This window comes from Crocodylus porosus, unplaced genomic scaffold (genome assembly GCF_001723895.1).
Source record: "Crocodylus porosus isolate Cpor-Errol unplaced genomic scaffold, CroPor_comp1, whole genome shotgun sequence".
Taxonomy (NCBI): Eukaryota; Metazoa; Chordata; order Crocodylia; family Crocodylidae; genus Crocodylus; species Crocodylus porosus.
The window spans coordinates 4,367,632-4,385,270 of NW_017728933.1; the positions used below are offsets into that span (position 1 = coordinate 4,367,632).

The window sequence follows — 17,639 nt, forward strand, 5'->3', positions numbered from 1 at the left end:
AGGTGATGTTTTTTATTAGACTAACGCGGTGTTTGCAAAACAAAACAAAATAATGATGACGATGACGGGCAGGCGCGGGCATGGTGCCCAGCGGGCCCTCGGCCCCTTCCAGGGCCCCGAGGGGCGTGGCGGGGGGGTGCCCCCCCCGCGCTGGGGCTCTCTCCGGCCCTAGATGAGCTGCACGGCGCCGGAGGCCACGAGGGGCGCGATGGTCTTGTAGCGGATCAGGTGCTGGGAGCCCTCCTCCAGGTCGATGGTGTACTCTCTGCAGGGCCGACACCTGGTCAGAGGCCTGCGGCCACGCGGGATGCGGCAGGCTGTGGCGCCCGCCAGGGTGGCAGGGGCCTGGCCTGGCCATGCCTGCCGGGCTGCCCTGAGCCCTCTCTGCGGCCGGGCCCGACCCGACCCACCTCTGCTCGTCGGCCTCCGGCTCCACCAGGACGTTCTCCTGCCGCTCCAGCACGCGCAGGAACACGAAGGAGTCCAGGTTGGGCCTGGGAACTGCGTGGGAAGCAGGGCGCTGAGGGGCAGCCCTGGGCCCTACTGGCCCTGCCGGCCCCCCTCGCTCCCGAGATGCCAGGGTTTAAGGTGTTCCTCTCGCCCATGTCCGTGGCACATGCCAGGGTGGCAGCCCCGTGCCAAGTGTGCACTGGCAGGGCGGTGCTCCGCCCTGTGCAGCTCCCCAGAGCCCTGGCCCCTGGGTGTTGGCAACCGCGGAAGTCACCAACATGCACCCGTACCAGCCTGGAGGAGATCCACTTTCTGCAGGTTGGGGGGCATGTGCTTCAGTGCCACGCTCTTCAGGTAGCTCTCTGTGTTCGCCATGTACCTGCAACGAGCGGCTCATGGGCACCTCCACCCCTGGCAGAACCGGCCTGAGGTGCCAGCAGCCAGCACTATGTAGCCCTTGGCCCAGCCGTGCCCATGGCGCCAGGAGCAGCAGGCTGGCTGCCCCGTGGATGCAGTCCCCCTCAGTGCACCCGCTGCAATGGGCACAGCCCCCTCTCCACTGCCAGGGGCTCTGCTCAGGCACAGGGCTGTGACGCCGCCTGCCCAACCCCTCTGGGTCACTGGCTTTGCTCAAAGCCCTGGGCCTAAGCAGGAATCCCGCTGCCTCATGCCAGAGGGAGGCGACCAGCCGTCCAGGCTGTGGCCTCCCTGCAGTGCGTCGGGCCCCAGCAGACTCGCGGGTGCTGAGGCTGCTCTAGGAACAGGCGTGGTGCATGCAGGCGCACCCCACGTGGAGGAGGTGTGTGCCGGGCTCACCCGCCCTTGCCCAACTCACTCCTTGGCAAAGGCAAACTCCTCCGGGGACAGGATGGAAGGGTCCCCGTCCGCACGGGACTTCTCCTTCTCCAGGACGTGGGGGAAGAACTTCTCGATCTGCCAGGGGAGGAAGACCGTCAGCTGCCACTACCAGAGCCCCCAGCCCAGAGTCTGGAGCCCGCTGACGGGACCGGTCGCTGCCCAGGCCCGCTCGCAGCAGCGCTGCGCCCCCAGCCTCGGGGTGCCTCTTGCCAGCAGAGAGCACCAGGAAGGGGGGAGCCCCTGCTCCCTGCCCTCCTGGTGTTACCTTCCCCAGGCGGCAGCGCAGGTAGCTGCTGAGCACATAGCGGATGCGCTCGATCTCCATGCGGTGGATGCCGACCTTCAGGTCCACGCCCTTGACCCGCTTCAGGTTGGACTCCTGCAGCCACAGGACAAGGCATGACCGGGGGAAAGGGCAGGCCACAAGGCTCCCAGGGATGCAAGGCACCATGTCCCTCCCTGCCCGGGGACTGGCAGAGGAATCCGTGCGCAGGCCCCGAGTCCGGTGGCACAGGCAGCAGCGCGGGTGGGCTGTTCTTGCTGCCCGCAGGACACTTGCCCCCGCTCTGCACAAAGGAGCCAGCGCCGGCAGTGGTGCAGACCCTGCGAGGCGGCGCCCACAACGGCGGAGCACTGGGCAGCTCCGCAGGCTGCCACCTACCATGTGCTCCAGCTGCTCCATCACGCACTCCACCACCTCCGCTTTGCTCTCCAGCAGCTCCGGGGCAAACTTCTCGTTCAGCCAGGCCTGGCGGGGGGCAGGGGTGAGCGCGGGGCCGCCTCCCCGGGTGGCCCCGCTCCCGCGCGGGCCGGAGGTAACCCCGGCGTCCGCCCCCCGCCCCGCCGACCTGCTCCAGGCTGCGGATGAGCTGGGCCGGGGTGAGCACCAGCTCCTCGCTGCCGCCGTCCGAGTCGTGCCCGGCGGGATCGGGGGAGTCGCGGCTCTCCGCCATCCCGGCCCCGAACTCCCGCCAACTGCTGCTCACGCCTAGCGTGACGTCGGGCCGCGGGGCGGGGCTTGCAGCGTGTATCTGCATGAGTCCCGCGCGCGGCTTCCTCCGGCGCTTAAAGGGGCGTCGCTTCCCGCGGCCGCGCAGCTACCGCGGCCGGCTGCAGGGGGCCGTGGCTCGCTTTAAGGGGCTGCCCTGTGCGCACCCTTGGGGGCGGGGCGGATCGAGACACCCTCGGGGCGGGCCCCGCCGTCCCCTCCAGCATCTCCCAAGGGAGCAAGGGCCAGGGCTGCAGCTGGACCCTCTCCTTCGGGGTGCCTGGTGGAAGGGAAACGTGGAGGAGGGGGCTGCCAGCCCCAGTCCTCTCCAGGGAGCTGCACGTCGCAGGGGCACCGGCCCCCTTGCCGTGCTCTGGCTGGCAAGTTTTTCTTGGGTAGATGTAATCTCTGGTATTACACCAGCTAGAGAGCCGGAGATAAGTTCTTTGCAAGCTCTCGGGAACAAACACCCTCCTCATGGGGCACTCCCCCTCTCCCAGTAGTGCTGCGTGCCACCCAGGCCAGCTCTGCCCTGCTTTCACCTTGCTTGGGTCACCTAAAATCTCTAGACTCTGAACAGGCTGCCCGCAGGGGTGGTGCAGTCGCCAGCTCTGGTGGTCTTTCAGAGGAGGCGGCACAAATACCTCCTTGTGCTGGTTTGAACCCAATTACATCCTGCCCCTGGCAGGGGACCGGACTTGATGGTCTTAGGTCCCTTCTGGTCCTCCTTTCTAGGATTGAAAAAAAAAAAAAGAGCAATTGGATGGGAGATTTTGTCAGCTCCCAGCCCACTCAGGGAGTCGACTGCCATTGCTGCCAGTCTTGTTTCCTCCTCTGCATTCCCCCTGCTGGGGAGGGACTGTGCACTACTATGTGTGTGGGTGAAAGCAGGGGAGGAACCTTTCTCCTTCATGAACAACTACTTTCCAGACTGAAATATGTTTGGAAAGCGCTTCCCCTGTCTTTCATCAGGGTTGTTGTTGGAGCTGGGGGCGGGGGGTGCCTGCACGCATCAGCAAAGAGCATGAAACCCAACCCTCCTGCATCCCTCATTATAGCAGAAACAGAGCAAGGTATGCACTCACATACGGCTTAGATTTGGTTACCAGCCATCACTTTTGCTTAGAGGAAATCAGTATCTTTATTCAGGTCAGTGCTACCAAACAGGACACAGACACAGTATAAGAAAATTTTACTAATCCATTAATAGTTCTGCAAAATTATTGCAACAGGTGCAAAAGGCAAATGCACTTTTACAGTTCAGAGAGACAAAGAAAAAGTCTTCTGTACAATTAAAACAGGAAACAAATCTCAAAGGGGGGGGGAAAAAAGAAGTGGTTGAACAGGAAGCCTGGAATCTCCGCTCCAGGGTTAGCACCTACAGTATCACGGAAAACTCGACACTCCACCTAGTTGCAGCGGTTGTCTTGTTCTACAAGTCCCACGGTGGACAGTGGCTCTCCAACCGGGGGGGTCTGTGCTAGCATAAACCCAGCCAAGGAAAGATCTCGTGTTATACAGGAGAGGGAGACAACAGAAAATATTAGGCCAATTTTGTTTGCTGGAAGTTTTACTCGGAAGATGCCCAAGATAGCATAGCAGGTATTGCTGAGGAATGTTAATTCATGGGAAATATGACATACTGCACAGCTCTGCTCTTCAGCAATTTGCCAGCAGCACAAGTTAAGAAACCATCTTACACACTATTGAGTAATCCATCAAATAAACATTTTGCTATAAATTATATATAATAAATCCATAGAGAAACAAAACAGTTCATTATATTTTACATACTAACCTTCAGGGGAAGAGTGGGGATGGCTACATGTATTGGTTCAGCATCCATTTTATTGTACTGACATAGCTGAAGGGAACAAGCAACAGACTGTCTCTTCCCGTGAGTGTGGAGAACTCCAGTGACAGCAGTAGATTCCCAGGGCACCAGGAAAGCACCCAGTAACAATACCAGCTATCAGGGGTTAGGAAAAACAACTAAATCATTAGAAAAGCCTTTCTGCATTGAATTCCCGGTGAGCGTCAGCTCAGGAACCTGAGACTGCTCTGTGCCTCGAGTCACTTCCGGCTAGGCAGAGGCACTGTGTGCAGTGAGTGTATTGCAGGCTGCTCTGCCCTGCACTGGAGTGCGGGCCTTGTTTCTGGCACAGACTCCCTGAAGTCAGACTTGCAGCCTGCTGTGTCGGAAGATTTAACTGGTGGGGAGGGAAACAGCTGCTTCCCACTGGGCTGAATTGCCCAGTTCATTTGCTGAAGAGCAACAGCTTTACTTTGCCCATTCCTTGTCCATGGAAACGAACAAGATGATCCCACTGCTTAAAGCTTGCCACAGGCCACAAAATGGATGCTGACCAGCCAGAAGTTTAGAAAGTTAATCTTGGTAAGTAGATGGCACCACAGGTCTGGCAGCAGAGAGGAATGATGCTCTAGAGAGGAGGTAGGGGAACGCTCTGATACAGCGAGTCCATCGCTGAGCCGGGGGCTGAAAAACAAAGAGAATTGGAGCAGGTTAGGAGCCAGCACTGCAGAGAACCACGCAAGACGCCTTTGCACAGGCCTAGCATGTGGCCTAGAAATGCCCCCTCTTCCTAGCAGAACTCTAGTCTCCCACGGTTATGGATTCTCTCTCTAAACTGTGTATGTAACCCAGACCAGCTTCCCGGCCAGCATAAACAGGCTGTCTGCGACAGTCTGCAGGCTTCAGGTGCAGGGCTTGCACTTGGGAAGGCAGACCCCTGCTTAGGCCCCACTCTGTGTGGAGCTTGCTCCTGGTCTGCCTACAGCTTTGAAAACAAAGTGGTGCTGAACCAAAATATTTGCAATTCATGAAACTATCCAGAAGTTCCTAATGTAAATCTTTTCCCGTATGAGAAGGTTCACAGTTGTTTGAACATGGATAGAGCAGGCTCATGTGTGAGAGTGCTCAAAACCCACGCCACCTCGGAAAAACATTCCATTTTGCAGTAATCGCTGTGAAATGAGTCATGACAAAAGGGTTGTGCCAGGTAGATGCAGCTGCAACTGATAAAACACAACCTTGTTCCAATAGCAGCAGGCACAAGCCATGAACTTGATCAAGTTCCTGACTGCTAATAGCCAGAGAAGTCAGGACGTTCTAAATCAGAAGTGGAATCAACTGTTACAGTATTTTGATAGCGCAGAGCTTGTCAGCAATACATGTTCAGCAGCAAGAATCTCAGGCCTTTCCTTCCAGAAAACTCTGGTCCTGGCCGAGTCAGAGAGACAGTACATCTGGATTAGTCATGACCAAGTAATTACCACAAGGTACTTCTACAGACACCTAGCAAAGACCAGAGGAGGTCTGTGGCATTTCTCCCCTTCATTGATATGCCAGGCTGTGTACAACCTGATTTTTTCGTTTTGTTTGCAGTGTTCCTACTAAGGCACAAAGCAGCTTATTTGCTGGCCCATCACGTGCCCTGCGCCCAAGGAATTTACAAATATGAGGTGCCACGACTTCATTTTATATGCAAGAGGGAAATGGCAGGTGAATTCAGCCACCTCTGGAGTGGAAGGCAGCTATAGCTGAGCAGTGGAAGTGAATACTTCATCAGGCTGAAAGCAAAACGGAAACAAAGGGAAGGGAGAACAGAATTATTCAGTCTGGGGTTCTGCCAGAAGAGTAATCCCAGTACCTCAACTCCTATGGAAAGCATTAGAGGATCCTTAACGCATCCCAGGTCTTTAAGCTTCAATTTTACAAACTGCTTTAAAGACAGAAGCTTCAGCGGAGAAGACCCTAAGCCCCAGGCTGCAGCACTGGCTCAGCACTGATTCAGAAGGAAAAGCAGCAGTGACTAAGCTATCCATGCCACACCTAACAGCAAAGGGATTTTTCTTGAATGTCCCCACCCCCCCCTTGTGCTGACCTGACTTGACTCTCTTAGCTTGCAAGACCTGCTGGGGATCTCGCATGCTGTGGACTGTATGGGCTCCCCTGTCATCGCATGCCATTAGCGCAAGAGTCATTCCAGGGCCCAAGACAGCTGATGAACCAGTAAGTGACTGAGTTCAAACTCAAGCCTAAAGTCTTGAGCTGCTTCACTTACAGGAGGGAAACCTGAGCAGAGTCAGAATTTGTGGGTCTATCCAACCTGTGAGATAATGATTTCTGACACAGTACAGCAGAAATCAGATTTAAGATTATACATGTTTACATAATTAAAATCTGGATTTCATCAATGTGAAATCTGGCATCATCTGAAGTGCATTACCATTCAGGGGCACGCTGCCAAGTATTGATATTTTTACATCTTCCGCTGGGATTTAAAGATTTCATCCACACAGAAGATTTATTTAAAGAGCCTTATGATTACATGCAGCGGTTGGATAAACATTCTGTCTCGGCAGGGGAGGGGAAAGTTTACGTCTTCTGAATGCACAGAAGCCGGTTATAGATTTGACATGTAATACAAAGTTAATATTTACCTTGGGGTCCATGGTTTTATCTTCCACTGCTCATACCTCTGTCTTCATAAATGGTGATTTCAATCTGCACAGCACGGCTGTTAAGAAAACGTGCTACAGGAAAAGGAAGACAACTGACAAATGACAAAAACCTAGCTAGCAGAGCCTTTGATCACATCAGCTGTTAGATGAGAAGTGTTGCTAAATTTCTAAACCATTCTAAACATCCCACACGATTTCTGGTTTTGCATCCTGACTTGCCTTTTAATGAGCGTTCACTTAGCCTCAGTGTATAATACTGCTCTGAGACTGCCAACATTCACACAGGTTGTTTATACATTAAGCCAAATTTTACTGTAGCCTTTTCCCCTGCTCATTTACCATTTATATTTCTATTCACAAAAGTCTAGTCACTTCTTTCTAGTAACTTCTAGGAAACAGTATGAGGGCACTGGAACTATAACTGCCAGCTGTAAGCTATTTGGGCAAATATTCAGATGAACCCAAACAACTGCAATTCATTAGGATGACAGCTCACCACACACTATGCGCCTATGCATTTCAAAAGGGCTTCAACTTCAGAATTCTCAACGGATGAAACGTATTACTTCTGCTTCCCCAATTACAGTTACGAGATGCCTCTGCAACCACCAAGAACGATACTAGCTGGAATACCAAATCACCTGCAGCGGGCTCCAAACTCCAGAGCACAGCTCATAGGGAGCTCATGTTGTAACCGAGAACAAAACCCAGGAGAACTACCTCACCGCTCAGGCAGGTTCTGGTGGGGGTGCAGAAATAATGGCAACAATTCTGAGTCAGCCAAGACTGACATTTTCTATGTAAAATAGTTCTACGAGTTCTCACAGTTGTTCAGATAAGAGGAAGTCTACCAGCCAGACTTCCAAATGGGGTTTAAAACCACAAGACAGGTATAAAGATACTTGGTTTATGAAAAGCTCCATTGTAAAAGAGGGCCAAGCACCATTTGTCACATGCTCTATTTCCCCATGACCTTCTAAATGGGCAGAAATTTTATCCTACTAAATTCAGAGCAAAGACTGCTCTGTAGGTTACAGACTAGATATTATGAAGCACGAACCACAACCTTCATCTGATCAGGGGTGAATTAATTCCTACACATGTGCCACGGTAAGAGATGTCCCTCTCTGTCCCTCAGGCCAATTTCAAAAAGAGTCTAAGACCTCAAGGTGGATACAACTCTGAGTCCTCTCTCAATGGGATCTGTCAGGAGAAGGCCCTGGGGAGCGTAGATCTTCTCATTCTGTTCCTGAATGTACTTGGCAATTTTCTTCAGAACCTGGGGGCAGAACATACAGATGTCAGCTTCTTCAAGTCTGCTCTCGCATCGACCTCCCACACAAAGCCCGTCTCAGTCCCATCTCTACAAATACAACGAGGAAGGGGCTGTCATGACTGCTGGACACTGTCATGGATAGGGCGGTAGTACTTGGAGAGCCCGCTGTAATGAGCCCAGTGAGCTGCGCGTGACTAAAGCACACCTTCCAGAAGGCACCTGCATTGCATTCACCAAGCTAAGACTAAGTCTTTCACCGATGACACGTTAATATAGATCTTTACAGAATATCACCGATAACAGGGTTTCTGATGCTGTGAAGCCTTATCTTCAATCCTGAGCTGGAAATGTAGACGATATATGTACACATAAGCATCTTGGTTTTAAGTGAACAGACTACATGTGTTCTGTGACTAGAGATCCGATACAGCCCCTGCACTGGCCTTGACCAAGTGACTTTTTGTACTTGAATCAGTGGAATGAAGCTTCCCAGGTCTTGCCAACACTGAACACTATTCTTTTAGACTTGTAAGAACCTCTCCCAACTTCTGAGCTCAGGAACCTTTTGCTATCCAAAGTCTTTGGTTTCTTATCTATGAACTGGGCACATCTCCACTTTCTTCAAAGAATAAATGGAAGCAAGCAAGCCAGACAGATATCCAGCTCAGATCCCATTTGCATCTCCGCCAAGCCCCCAGGAAGGGAAACTGGAGATGCCCTCTCCCTCGCCACAATCCTTTACTCAAGAGTCTCGCAAAATGACTGCATGACTGTTTCCCCATAAAGAATTCCTGCAAACCACCCAGCCTGTGCAAGGGACACCACAGGCCAGGTCTGTTTAATCAAACATAAGTTTTCATGAGTGAATTGTCAGGTAAGGGTTTCAGTGTGATACTGTGTATTTAGATAAAAAGGATAAGTGGATAAAATGGAAAAAATGATCACAGCATGAAATCAGCCCTTTATGTGGAGACAGTCAAACGCAATCTATTTCATACGTAGCAGTTGAGCAAGAGGGGAGCAGATCTGACACACAAGTAATTTCAGGAAGTTGGTCTGGCATGAGAGTTTGTTCCGGCTTTGTACTAGAGACTTCACTGTGTTACTCATCACTGGAAATGAAGTCAGTCTTCAATTAATATAGTGTTGTCTTTCAGGTCATAAAGCAAATCAAACTGGCTTACCTTTTCATAATGTGTCTCCATGCACAAGAAGATAGTGTAGGCAGTCAGGCAGGCCAGACAACCTTCGAGGTAAGATTGGCCCCCAAGTTTCTCGGCTTCTGCATACAGGTTATTCAGAGTTCGCACAGTTTCTTCAAACTGCTGCCGATCGATCTGCAAAAAGTCCAAGTTAGCTCCACTGACCTCCTGGACAGAAATCCACCTCACCTGTACCTTTTACAGATGTAACCTACACTGCCACTGAGAGACCATTTGCTTCAAACATGCACCGCGGAGAGAGCCACAGTTCCGTTTAGTATAGAACAGCCTCCAAAAACGGCAGCTTTTGTTCAATTTTCAGCTTACATCAAGAATGAATTCTACCACAACTGAAATGTTGTGCCTGAAAGCAAGCACAAATAAGAATTGGGGCATGAAGTGAAAAGAGCAGATCAGAGGGAAACAGACGTGGGATTTAAACCATTATTCAATGAAAGACCATACAGGCAAATCTTCTCTATCTGAATAAGGCCTCAAGTATGCGGGATTGTTGCTCCAGTGCCAATCAAGCTTGTGAGTGATATAAACAAAGATGTATCAAATGTGATGTGAAAGAGAAGGCAAACATAGCCTAAGTGATCTTTGCCAACAACAAGAAATGCACAAAATATCTGACCAGGAGGAGTTACTCCACTAGTTGAAGGAAGTGTTGCAAACAACAACAAAACCCCCCACACTGACAGAAAATACAAGAGGGTGTTTGTGATGCTGCTGAAGCGTAGGCTCAACAGAGTGGCCTTGTCAGAGGATGGGTTTCTATACAACAATACGTGCCTTATTTCTCAGTGCCACGGCTGCCCTTTCTGTTGTGACAAGGGCACAGATCAGAGAGAGTATCATAAACAGAAGGGCTTCATAATTGCTGGAAGTTAGACTTGTAGGCACATTTGTCTAGATTTCTACATCACATTCAAAGTTCTGTATTTTCTAATTACCATTTCAAGAAGCAAGAGTGTGGAGGGCATATCTACTTCCCTAGCAACAGGAACCTACCCTTTATTTAAATACAAAATATTCCTTTCAGCTTTGTGCTAAAATACCAAAGATCAGTTTGGGTCAATTTGGAGACAACTAATCATTTTGCAGAGTTTCGTCCCCCAGGAAAGCAATGCTACCCAGCAGATAAGGGGAACAAAACTACTCGCCTTGTTCATTCAAAACAACAGTGTCAAGTAAACACAGGAGGACAACCATCTGCTCTGGGCCATTTAGACCGGGAATATTTCATCTCACCGCTGTCAGGCAGACCAAGCCTCCCAAGCTACTTGCGTCAAAGCAGCGTGGCGTGGCCTTGCACGCTGTGACACACTATCTCCAACCGCATCCCCAGATGCTGTAGGTGCCCAGGGTACAGGACACAGCCCTTAAGCTTGTACTGAGAAAAATGCAGGAGCTTTAACACCCTGGCTCTCGGCTGGCACTTGCACCACCCCTGGCACGCGCACAGAAACAATGAGAGCAGGGATAATTGGGGATGACTGGAGCCGGAGGCCGAGAGGGTCAATCTGGCAGCTTTCGTCATGCTTTGCAACAGGGGCACTCCCACACGCGTGGGCCGTGACTCTGCGCGGTCTTAGTGATACGTCTTTAATAAGCAGGTGCTTGACACGAACCACCCGTTCATTAAACACACTGTTTTCCAGAAGGAGCAAGCAGGAAGCAACAGGCAACTCGGCGGCATCCTCCAACCCACAACGCGCAGACCGCCAGCGGTGCGCACACCACTACCATTACTTCGTATGACCAAGCTGGCAATTACTTTCCGTGACCCAAACGTGCCGGGAGGGGGGGACTTAAGGCGGTCCCATTTTAAGCCGCCATAACAGCTCCCAGGTGACAGCCCCCGGCCCGGCCCGTCTTGCCTTACCCGCGTCTCCAGCTCGGCCGGGAACTTGGTCTGGAACTGGCAGCGGGTGCCGCTGCTGTAGTCGCGCTGCACGAACACCTTCCCGGACACAGGCGCCGGCTGCGGCCTCATGGCGCCAGCCTGCGGGCACGGACCGTCCGCCTGTCGCCGCCGCCCCCCCCACGGGCCTGATCCTGGCCCCCAGACCCTCCCTGCACGGGCCGAGCTCAACCCGCCGCTGTCGCGCCGCGCGCCGCCTCACTTACGGCTGTCGCAAACGCGCCCCGGAGGGGGGGGCATGCCCAGAGTCGCGTTGTGCGCATGCGTGAGTGGGGCGGGGCGGAGGTGTGGGTGGCGCGTGCGTAGACGTGCGAGCGTTGCCACGTGTGCGGGGCTGCGGGCGCGCCGCGTGCTCTGTCCCTTCGAGCGCGCCGTCGTTTGTGGTTGTGGCACGTGCAAAACCCGCAAGCGCCTCTCGGGGTTTCAGCTTTGCTTCCTCAGGCCCTCCAGATAAACGGTTCGGCTTAGATAGCCCGGTTGTCACTCGCTGGCTGCCTGCTTACCATGAGCAGCGTACTGAAAAAGTCTTGTTTGCATATTTTTCAGGGTACGGTACTCCCCCCCCCCGCAAATTACAATCATTTTTTGAGCTTTCAGTACAATCGTTTGGTATTTAAGATCTGGCCACGCTAGGCTGGGCAGTGCAGCTGCAAGCGTGTGCCTGTGCATGGCGGCTCCCTTGCTGTCCGCTTCTCACGCAACGTGGCGTGGTGCAGGGCAGCAGGAGTGCGGAGACCTCCCCCCTTGGCACAGCACAACGGGCGCGGGGGGTGCGGGACTCCCCAGCCTCTGTCAAGCTGCCGGCAAACTGCTCGGCATCCCGGCTTGAGGCACATGGTGCTTCTGTTGCACATGCGTGTCTTGTGCGGCTGCAGTAGGGGACGTGCAAGCACAGCCTGCAGTGCCTTCACCTCCCCCCGTTCTGCTTCTCTGCCCCTCTGCCGCTGTCCACACGTGCCTTGGGGCACCACACTGCACCCCGGTGTCTTCAGCGCTGCCCCACTTGCTCCTGTGCCCAGAGAAGTGAGGGTTGCATGTGTTACACAGTAATGCACTGGCACCCAGATGTGCACAGATGTTTGGTTCCCCAGAGACGAACAGCAGCTCACCTCATACCATTGCCTTGTCCCCAGGGAACGCCCGTGCCACGCACACAATGGCGCATAGCAGGTTGCTCCGGGTAGGGGAGGGAAGGACAGGCTCTGCTGACCCCAGCAGCCACTTACCTGGCAGGGGAAGCTCCATGACCACGGAGGCGGGCTCCCCAGGGCAGGTGATTGTCTCTAATATGTTCTCTATAGGAGGTCTATATTGAGCAGATTTTTTTTGGTGTTGGGTGGTGGAACTGGAGCTTGCTCCGTCTACTCCATGCATTGACCTGGTATTGCAGTGCTTCCAGGACCAGTGCAAAAAAACAGACAAAAAAAAGGCTCCGGACGGCAGGCTCCAGTTCTGGGCAGTGCACCACCCCACTTTTTTTCCACACTGGGATCTTGACCTTGGGATCCTCCAGGGTCACACCTCCTCCTGCTCCTCCCTCCCTCCCCCACTGCAAGGTAGCAGCACAGGGAACACCTACCTGAATGTGTGGTCACCACGTACCACACGGCCATGCTCGTCTAGACGTGGCCTGGGAGTTCAAGTATCAGGCTCGACGGAGGCATTTCATAGCTCTGCTGTCCCCAGCCTTCCCCTTGTTTAAATCTCCGTGGGACATTTCATCACTCCCCATCTTTTTTGGCCTTAATCTCTCAAGTGACTGGCCCTTTCAGGGGCAGTCTGCACCACTCAGGTCAGGCAGGTGCCCCCCATCCCCAAGGTGGTTTTTTTGCTGGTGTTTTGGGACATATTTCAGTACGGGGACGTTGGTGTCTAGTGCCCCCCGCCGCCTCACTGGGACTGAGAGATGAGCTGCAGGCTCCACGGCTTCCTGTTGCCAAGAGGAAAACAGTTCTGTTTAGTAGCAAGTCTCCGTGTTTACCAAGCGAACTGAGGAGATTCCTGACACGAGCAGGTAATCCAGAACGTGCCCGGCTGTGACAAACACCGATGCACCAATGTTTATTTCTTCATTGATTTACTTGCATGGCATCTTTTTATCAAACACCTCCCAAGGGAAGCAGTTCCTCCCTGGGCTCCATGGAGAGTTGAGAGAAAAGGACCAGCAGGGTTTGGAGATTCAAAGACCGTGAGTAACCAGAGAAACAGAGTTGTCATGGGCTAAATGCTAACCCCCCCCCCAAAAAAAACAAACCCACAGATGTGCGGGCAGCTTTCTGCCTGCTAGAACACATCACACCCTCCTGCTCCATGGCTACTGCAAACCTCTGATTCTCTGGGGTTTGGGTGAGACCAGCCCAGGGGACTGGTGATCCCACTGGGCTTTTGTGCACCTTCCTGTGAAACTTGGACGCCGGCCTCTGCTGCAGGCAGGCTGTTGGACTCAGGGACTTCCTGGTTCTGACCCAGTTTGCAATGCATGTGTTCCCGTGTGGGATGCTTTCCACTTCCAGGACCTCCTCCCAAGGATACTTCCCCTTCCACACTCTGCCCACATCCCCCAGCGGAAAGCAGGACTTGCCTCTTTGCAGGGGGTGGGGATAAGGCTCTGCCAGTGCAGCACGGGATGCTGAACCGCATCCCTGACACTCCCAAATACCTTTGCATGACAGATCTTTGCTGCTTTTTCCAAGAGTTCACCCTGCTTAGCAAGCTCCACAGTTTGCAGCTTTCCATGTGACTTGCCATATGGATTCAATAAGGGTGTTTTCAGGGTCTCTGACTACGTTATCTCGTGGAGCGCATAGAAAGATGTGTCAAACACAGTTAAGTGGAAACAGATGGAGCCTCTTGGAAACAAATCCTTATCAGGTACCTGCCCAGCACTGTCTGGGCAACTTCTGCCATGTGGGAAACATTAGAAGCCCAAAGGTGGCTGCATCCAGGGACAAACCTGCAGCTTTGACATCTCCCAGAGTGCTGCTGGCTCCCTGCTTGCTCTGAAGGGGTGAGCCTCTGCAGCTGGTGTCACAGGGGGTTTTGCCATGTTAACTCCAGTGGGAGCAAGATTAGGGGATAAGTCTCTTTGTCAGGGCTAAGAAGCAGAAAATGTGCCTTTCTAATTATCAGGAACTGCCAGGCAGCAGGACAGTATGAAACGGCTACAGAGCCTCCCCCCCAGGCTTGTGAAAATATTCCCTTTCCAGGCTGTTACTGCCTTGAGTGTGAATTTCATTGTGTTTTCTTAGGAACCAGAGCCGGTGGGAACAGATTGGCATTTGCTCTAACGTTATTCCTCGTTTATTTTGCTGATAAACATATGATCATTTCCAGGCCCATTAACCTTTGGCCTTGGGAATCCTGCTTTTGCTCGACACAAGCTGGGTCAAAGGTTCTTTAGTTTAAGAAAACCTTGAAAACTATTGTTACAAGAGCTGGGCAGGCACCAAAGAATGTGATTGCATCCTGGCAGATTTTAGGCTAGAATCGCGCCTTCCCTGTGTTCCCTGAAAAGTCCATTGCAGGCCTGTTGCTGAAGCTAGTTGAATCACAAAGGCATGGTGCAGAATCAAAACTGGTCCGGGGCAGAATAGTTTTGGAAGCTTAGACAGTCTGGTCATGAGAGAGAAGGAAGATGTGTGTGTACGTGGACCAGCCCTGCAGTTCACACATTGAGTACCCAAGGCAGTCCTTGCAGCGGGCTACTGTTTGCTCCCATGACACATTAACTGATAACCGTGCAGTGGGGACGCATTGTTCAAGTTGTGATCACTGTCTGTGGGAGCTGGATCCTGCCCTATTCCTGAGTGCCCATTTCTAACACTGCCCTTGATAGGAATGCTGCATTTCTGCCCATCACAATTCTGGGATGAGTTTTGCCCATTGTACCTCCTGTGAGATTGTGTTAGCTAGGATGTTAGCCCAGGTCTGAAGAATTAATCTGTCTTCTACAGCCTCACTAGTGTGCTTGGGGTCTTAGCCCATTAGAAAAGACCCCTCCTCTAGGTTAGACTTTGCACAGGAAGGAACAACAGAGCAAGGCAAGCAAGGGGGGGATGCAGCCGTGGAGAAGTGCTACCTTTGCTCCTTTTCAAAGGGTTAAAACTCAGCTTCTCTGGGTGGCCAGGAGGTGGCAATCTTCCCCTCCGAGTCAGCCCTGTGCCAGTGCCCAGTTCTGTTTTAGGGGCAGACTGCTGCTGGCTGCCCAGCCTTGGAGGGAGACACAAAACCACCAATGCCCACTCACGGTCATGGCAGATCCATCAGGCTCCATACCTCAGGCACACTCGCCCCCATAGCCAGGCCAGAGTCCATGGCACAGGATGCTCCTTTGCTCCCTGTCTGAATTGCTGTGCCCAGGGGCTGTGCGCTAGTCAGCGCCTTTGTCTTATAGCCCACCTTGCAGGGCAGAGGTGGATTCACACCTGCAGAGTGATTTTCGTAACGTGTACAAGCGCCCTAAGATATGGGAGTCTCCGAGTTGGAAGGTTTCATCGCTGCCTTTCCTCTCCTGAACCAGCAGCCACAGTTGCAAAGAAAACAAACCTTCCTTTTGAAGCCATGAGGTGGGAAATCCTGGAGGTGTCAAGGAGGGCCATCGCCCAGCTTCCTACAGAGCCCTTGCAGGGCCCCCTGGCCCGGGGCCGCACACGGATGCTGAGCTGAAGGGAACGCATCACGTTCCGGCTGGGGTTGAAAGAGCATGGTGCCTTTTCCACAACCTCCGGGAGCTCAGCATGGCTGTGTTGTGGGGAACAGGAAATTAGATTTGCACAGAGATAGTTGAGCTTGGGAGTTGTTTAGACAGTGGGAAAATCCACATGCTGCAGCTCAATGGGGTCTGGATTTAATGACATTTTTCAGAAACATTCTAGCTAAACAGAATGGGATGGCGAGGGGGAGGGAGCCTTCCTGGCCCGTGGGAGGTCTCTGTTCAGTGTAACAAGTGTTAATGTGGCTGCCATTGAGGCATTGCAAGAGGATGGCACCTTCCAGCGCCTGACCTGGGCCACGGGAGGGCAAAGACTGGGAAACGAGAGTGCTTCGTCCCAGCAGTGGCACACGGACCACGCAGAGGGCCTGGAGCCCAGGCCAGGACAGAGTCAGCAGCACGCGTTTCCTTCTCTTGCACAGGGGGGAGAATTGGACTGATGGTCCCTGGGGTCACGGCTTCTTTCTCCCAAGAGGCTGGGAAGACCCAGAGTTGGGAAGACGGCTGAGTGGGCCCCTGCCTGCATTCAGCATTCGTAGCCTCCGTCATGTTCGTCAGGTGCCACACTGACCCTTTGCTATTGCTTTTCCTGTGGTTCGTTTTCTGCTGGTGCAAGCAGAGGGTGTCCAACAGCACCACTCTACCTGCAAAGCAGCTCCTCGCTGTTTGTTGAGAAAACTACTTGAAGCCACCAAGTGCAAGATGTGGTGTGCTTGCTGTCATCCTGTTGCCCCAGCATCACTCAAGAGAGCACCGGTCTGTTCCCTTGTATCAGAGGGGTGATTTGGACTGCTGGCTGGTCTGAGTTACCCAGACCTCTCATCTGCAGCTGCGGACTGTGCAAAGTGTCTTTCCTGCCTTTTCCTGACATCGAGACTCCCTTTTAAAAATGAACAGGACTCAAGTCAGAACAAGCAAGGCAGCGCCATCCCGGGGAGTCACTGTCTGTGCCCTGGGCTGTCGGGCAAGCTGGCTCCGGCTCTGGGCTTCTGTGGAAAGTGCAGTTCATTCCAGCAACTCAGGGCATTAAATTCATGTTTCACTGGCTTCTGTTTGGAGCCAGGCTGAAGAGCTGAGACCCAAGAAGTCCTGTCCGCATGCCCACCAACCTGGCCCTGCAGGAAGCACAGTGCTGGACTGCCGACCATACCCATGACAGGCTGCTCCTCACACCGCTGCAGTATTCATTACACCAAGGCAAAGGTAGCATAGCTGACACTCCAGGCACAGGGCTGATCTGGGATAGTGCCAGCTTTCCAGGCCAAGCAAAGCCAGTCTTTGGGCTTTTCAGTCCCACGCGGTTCAGGGGTGTCTAGCAGATACAGCCCGGAGGGAGATTCCTTGCTCCAAAGAGTTGGCAGTCTGAATGATGGCAGGTAGAAATGCAGAAGGGAGGCTGGCTCAAAGCCAAGCTTCTGCATCACGCCAGGCCTCTGATCCAGGACCTATCTCTTACCTTGCGTCTAGGCTTACCTCCAGCTGGGATAAGAGCAACTTCATGCCTTATGCAGCATAGTACTTGGCCTCTGCAAAAGCCCCTGGCATGGGAAACACCTGCCCTGGGGCTGGTGTCTTCCTAGTCAATATGTGCCAGGTCTGGTTCCCCAGCGGTGTTTGGGGAAGAACAGCCCCCTACAGAAGTTCTCCGGGGCGAGACCCCGTCGGCTGCGTGTAAAGCAAGAGGCCAGGCTAGATGAGCAGCGTGGGGGTTCCTGGCCTTGAACCAGATGAATCTGTGAGCT

The 17,639-nt window shown here is 53.1% G+C and overlaps 2 protein-coding genes across 3 annotated transcripts; both read right to left on the minus strand.

The window, feature by feature from the left end:
• Positions 1-115: 115 nt before the first annotated feature.
• GINS4 (GINS complex subunit 4) lies at positions 116-2,299 on the minus strand. Its single transcript, XM_019546060.1, has 7 exons — positions 2,157-2,299; positions 1,970-2,056; positions 1,574-1,687; positions 1,286-1,383; positions 741-829; positions 411-501; positions 116-265 (listed from the first exon to the last, which is right to left on the minus strand). Exons 1-7 carry the CDS (start codon positions 2,259-2,261, stop codon positions 169-171), a joined length of 681 nt encoding a protein of 226 aa, XP_019401605.1. The 5' UTR covers positions 2,262-2,299; the 3' UTR covers positions 116-168.
• Positions 2,300-3,471: 1,172 nt separating this feature from the next.
• GOLGA7 (golgin A7) lies at positions 3,472-11,368 on the minus strand. 2 transcript variants are annotated; one of them, XM_019546062.1, is made up of 5 exons: positions 11,148-11,368; positions 9,242-9,394; positions 7,959-8,060; positions 6,761-6,829; positions 3,472-4,793 (listed from the first exon to the last, which is right to left on the minus strand). In XM_019546062.1, the coding sequence occupies exons 1-4, from the start codon at positions 11,256-11,258 to the stop codon at positions 6,791-6,793; spliced, it is 405 nt and encodes a 134-aa protein (XP_019401607.1). In that variant the 5' UTR covers positions 11,259-11,368; the 3' UTR covers positions 3,472-4,793; positions 6,761-6,790. The 2 variants fall into 2 exon arrangements, with proteins under 2 accessions (XP_019401607.1, XP_019401606.1); XM_019546061.1 differs by having other exon boundaries at positions 6,761-6,824; positions 11,148-11,365.
• Between the last annotated feature and the right edge of the window lie 6,271 nt (positions 11,369-17,639).

What these genes read in the sequence shown, in the direction of transcription:
- GINS4 (XM_019546060.1), bottom strand. Translation starts at nt 2,261, where the DNA reads ATGGCGGAGAGCCGCGACTCCCCCGATCCCGCCGGGCACGACTCGGAC. An exon ending in TGCGCTGCCGCCTGGGGAAG is followed by an intron (nt 1,384 to 1,573) that starts GTAACACCAGGA and finishes CTCCCCTGGCAG; the next exon opens with ATCGAGAAGTTCTTCCCCCA. An exon ending in CCGGAGGCCGACGAGCAGAG is followed by an intron (nt 266 to 410) that starts GTGGGTCGGGTC and finishes TCGGCCCTGCAG; the next exon opens with AGAGTACACCATCGACCTGG.
- GOLGA7 (XM_019546061.1), bottom strand. Translation starts at nt 11,258, where the DNA reads ATGAGGCCGCAGCCGGCGCCTGTGTCCGGGAAGGTGTTCGTGCAGCGC. An exon ending in CGGCCGAGCTGGAGACGCGG is followed by an intron (nt 9,395 to 11,147) that starts GTAAGGCAAGAC and finishes GACTTTTTGCAG; the next exon opens with ATCGATCGGCAGCAGTTTGA. An exon ending in TGGAGACACATTATGAAAAG is followed by an intron (nt 8,061 to 9,241) that starts GTAAGCCAGTTT and finishes TTCTGCCCCCAG; the next exon opens with GTTCTGAAGAAAATTGCCAA.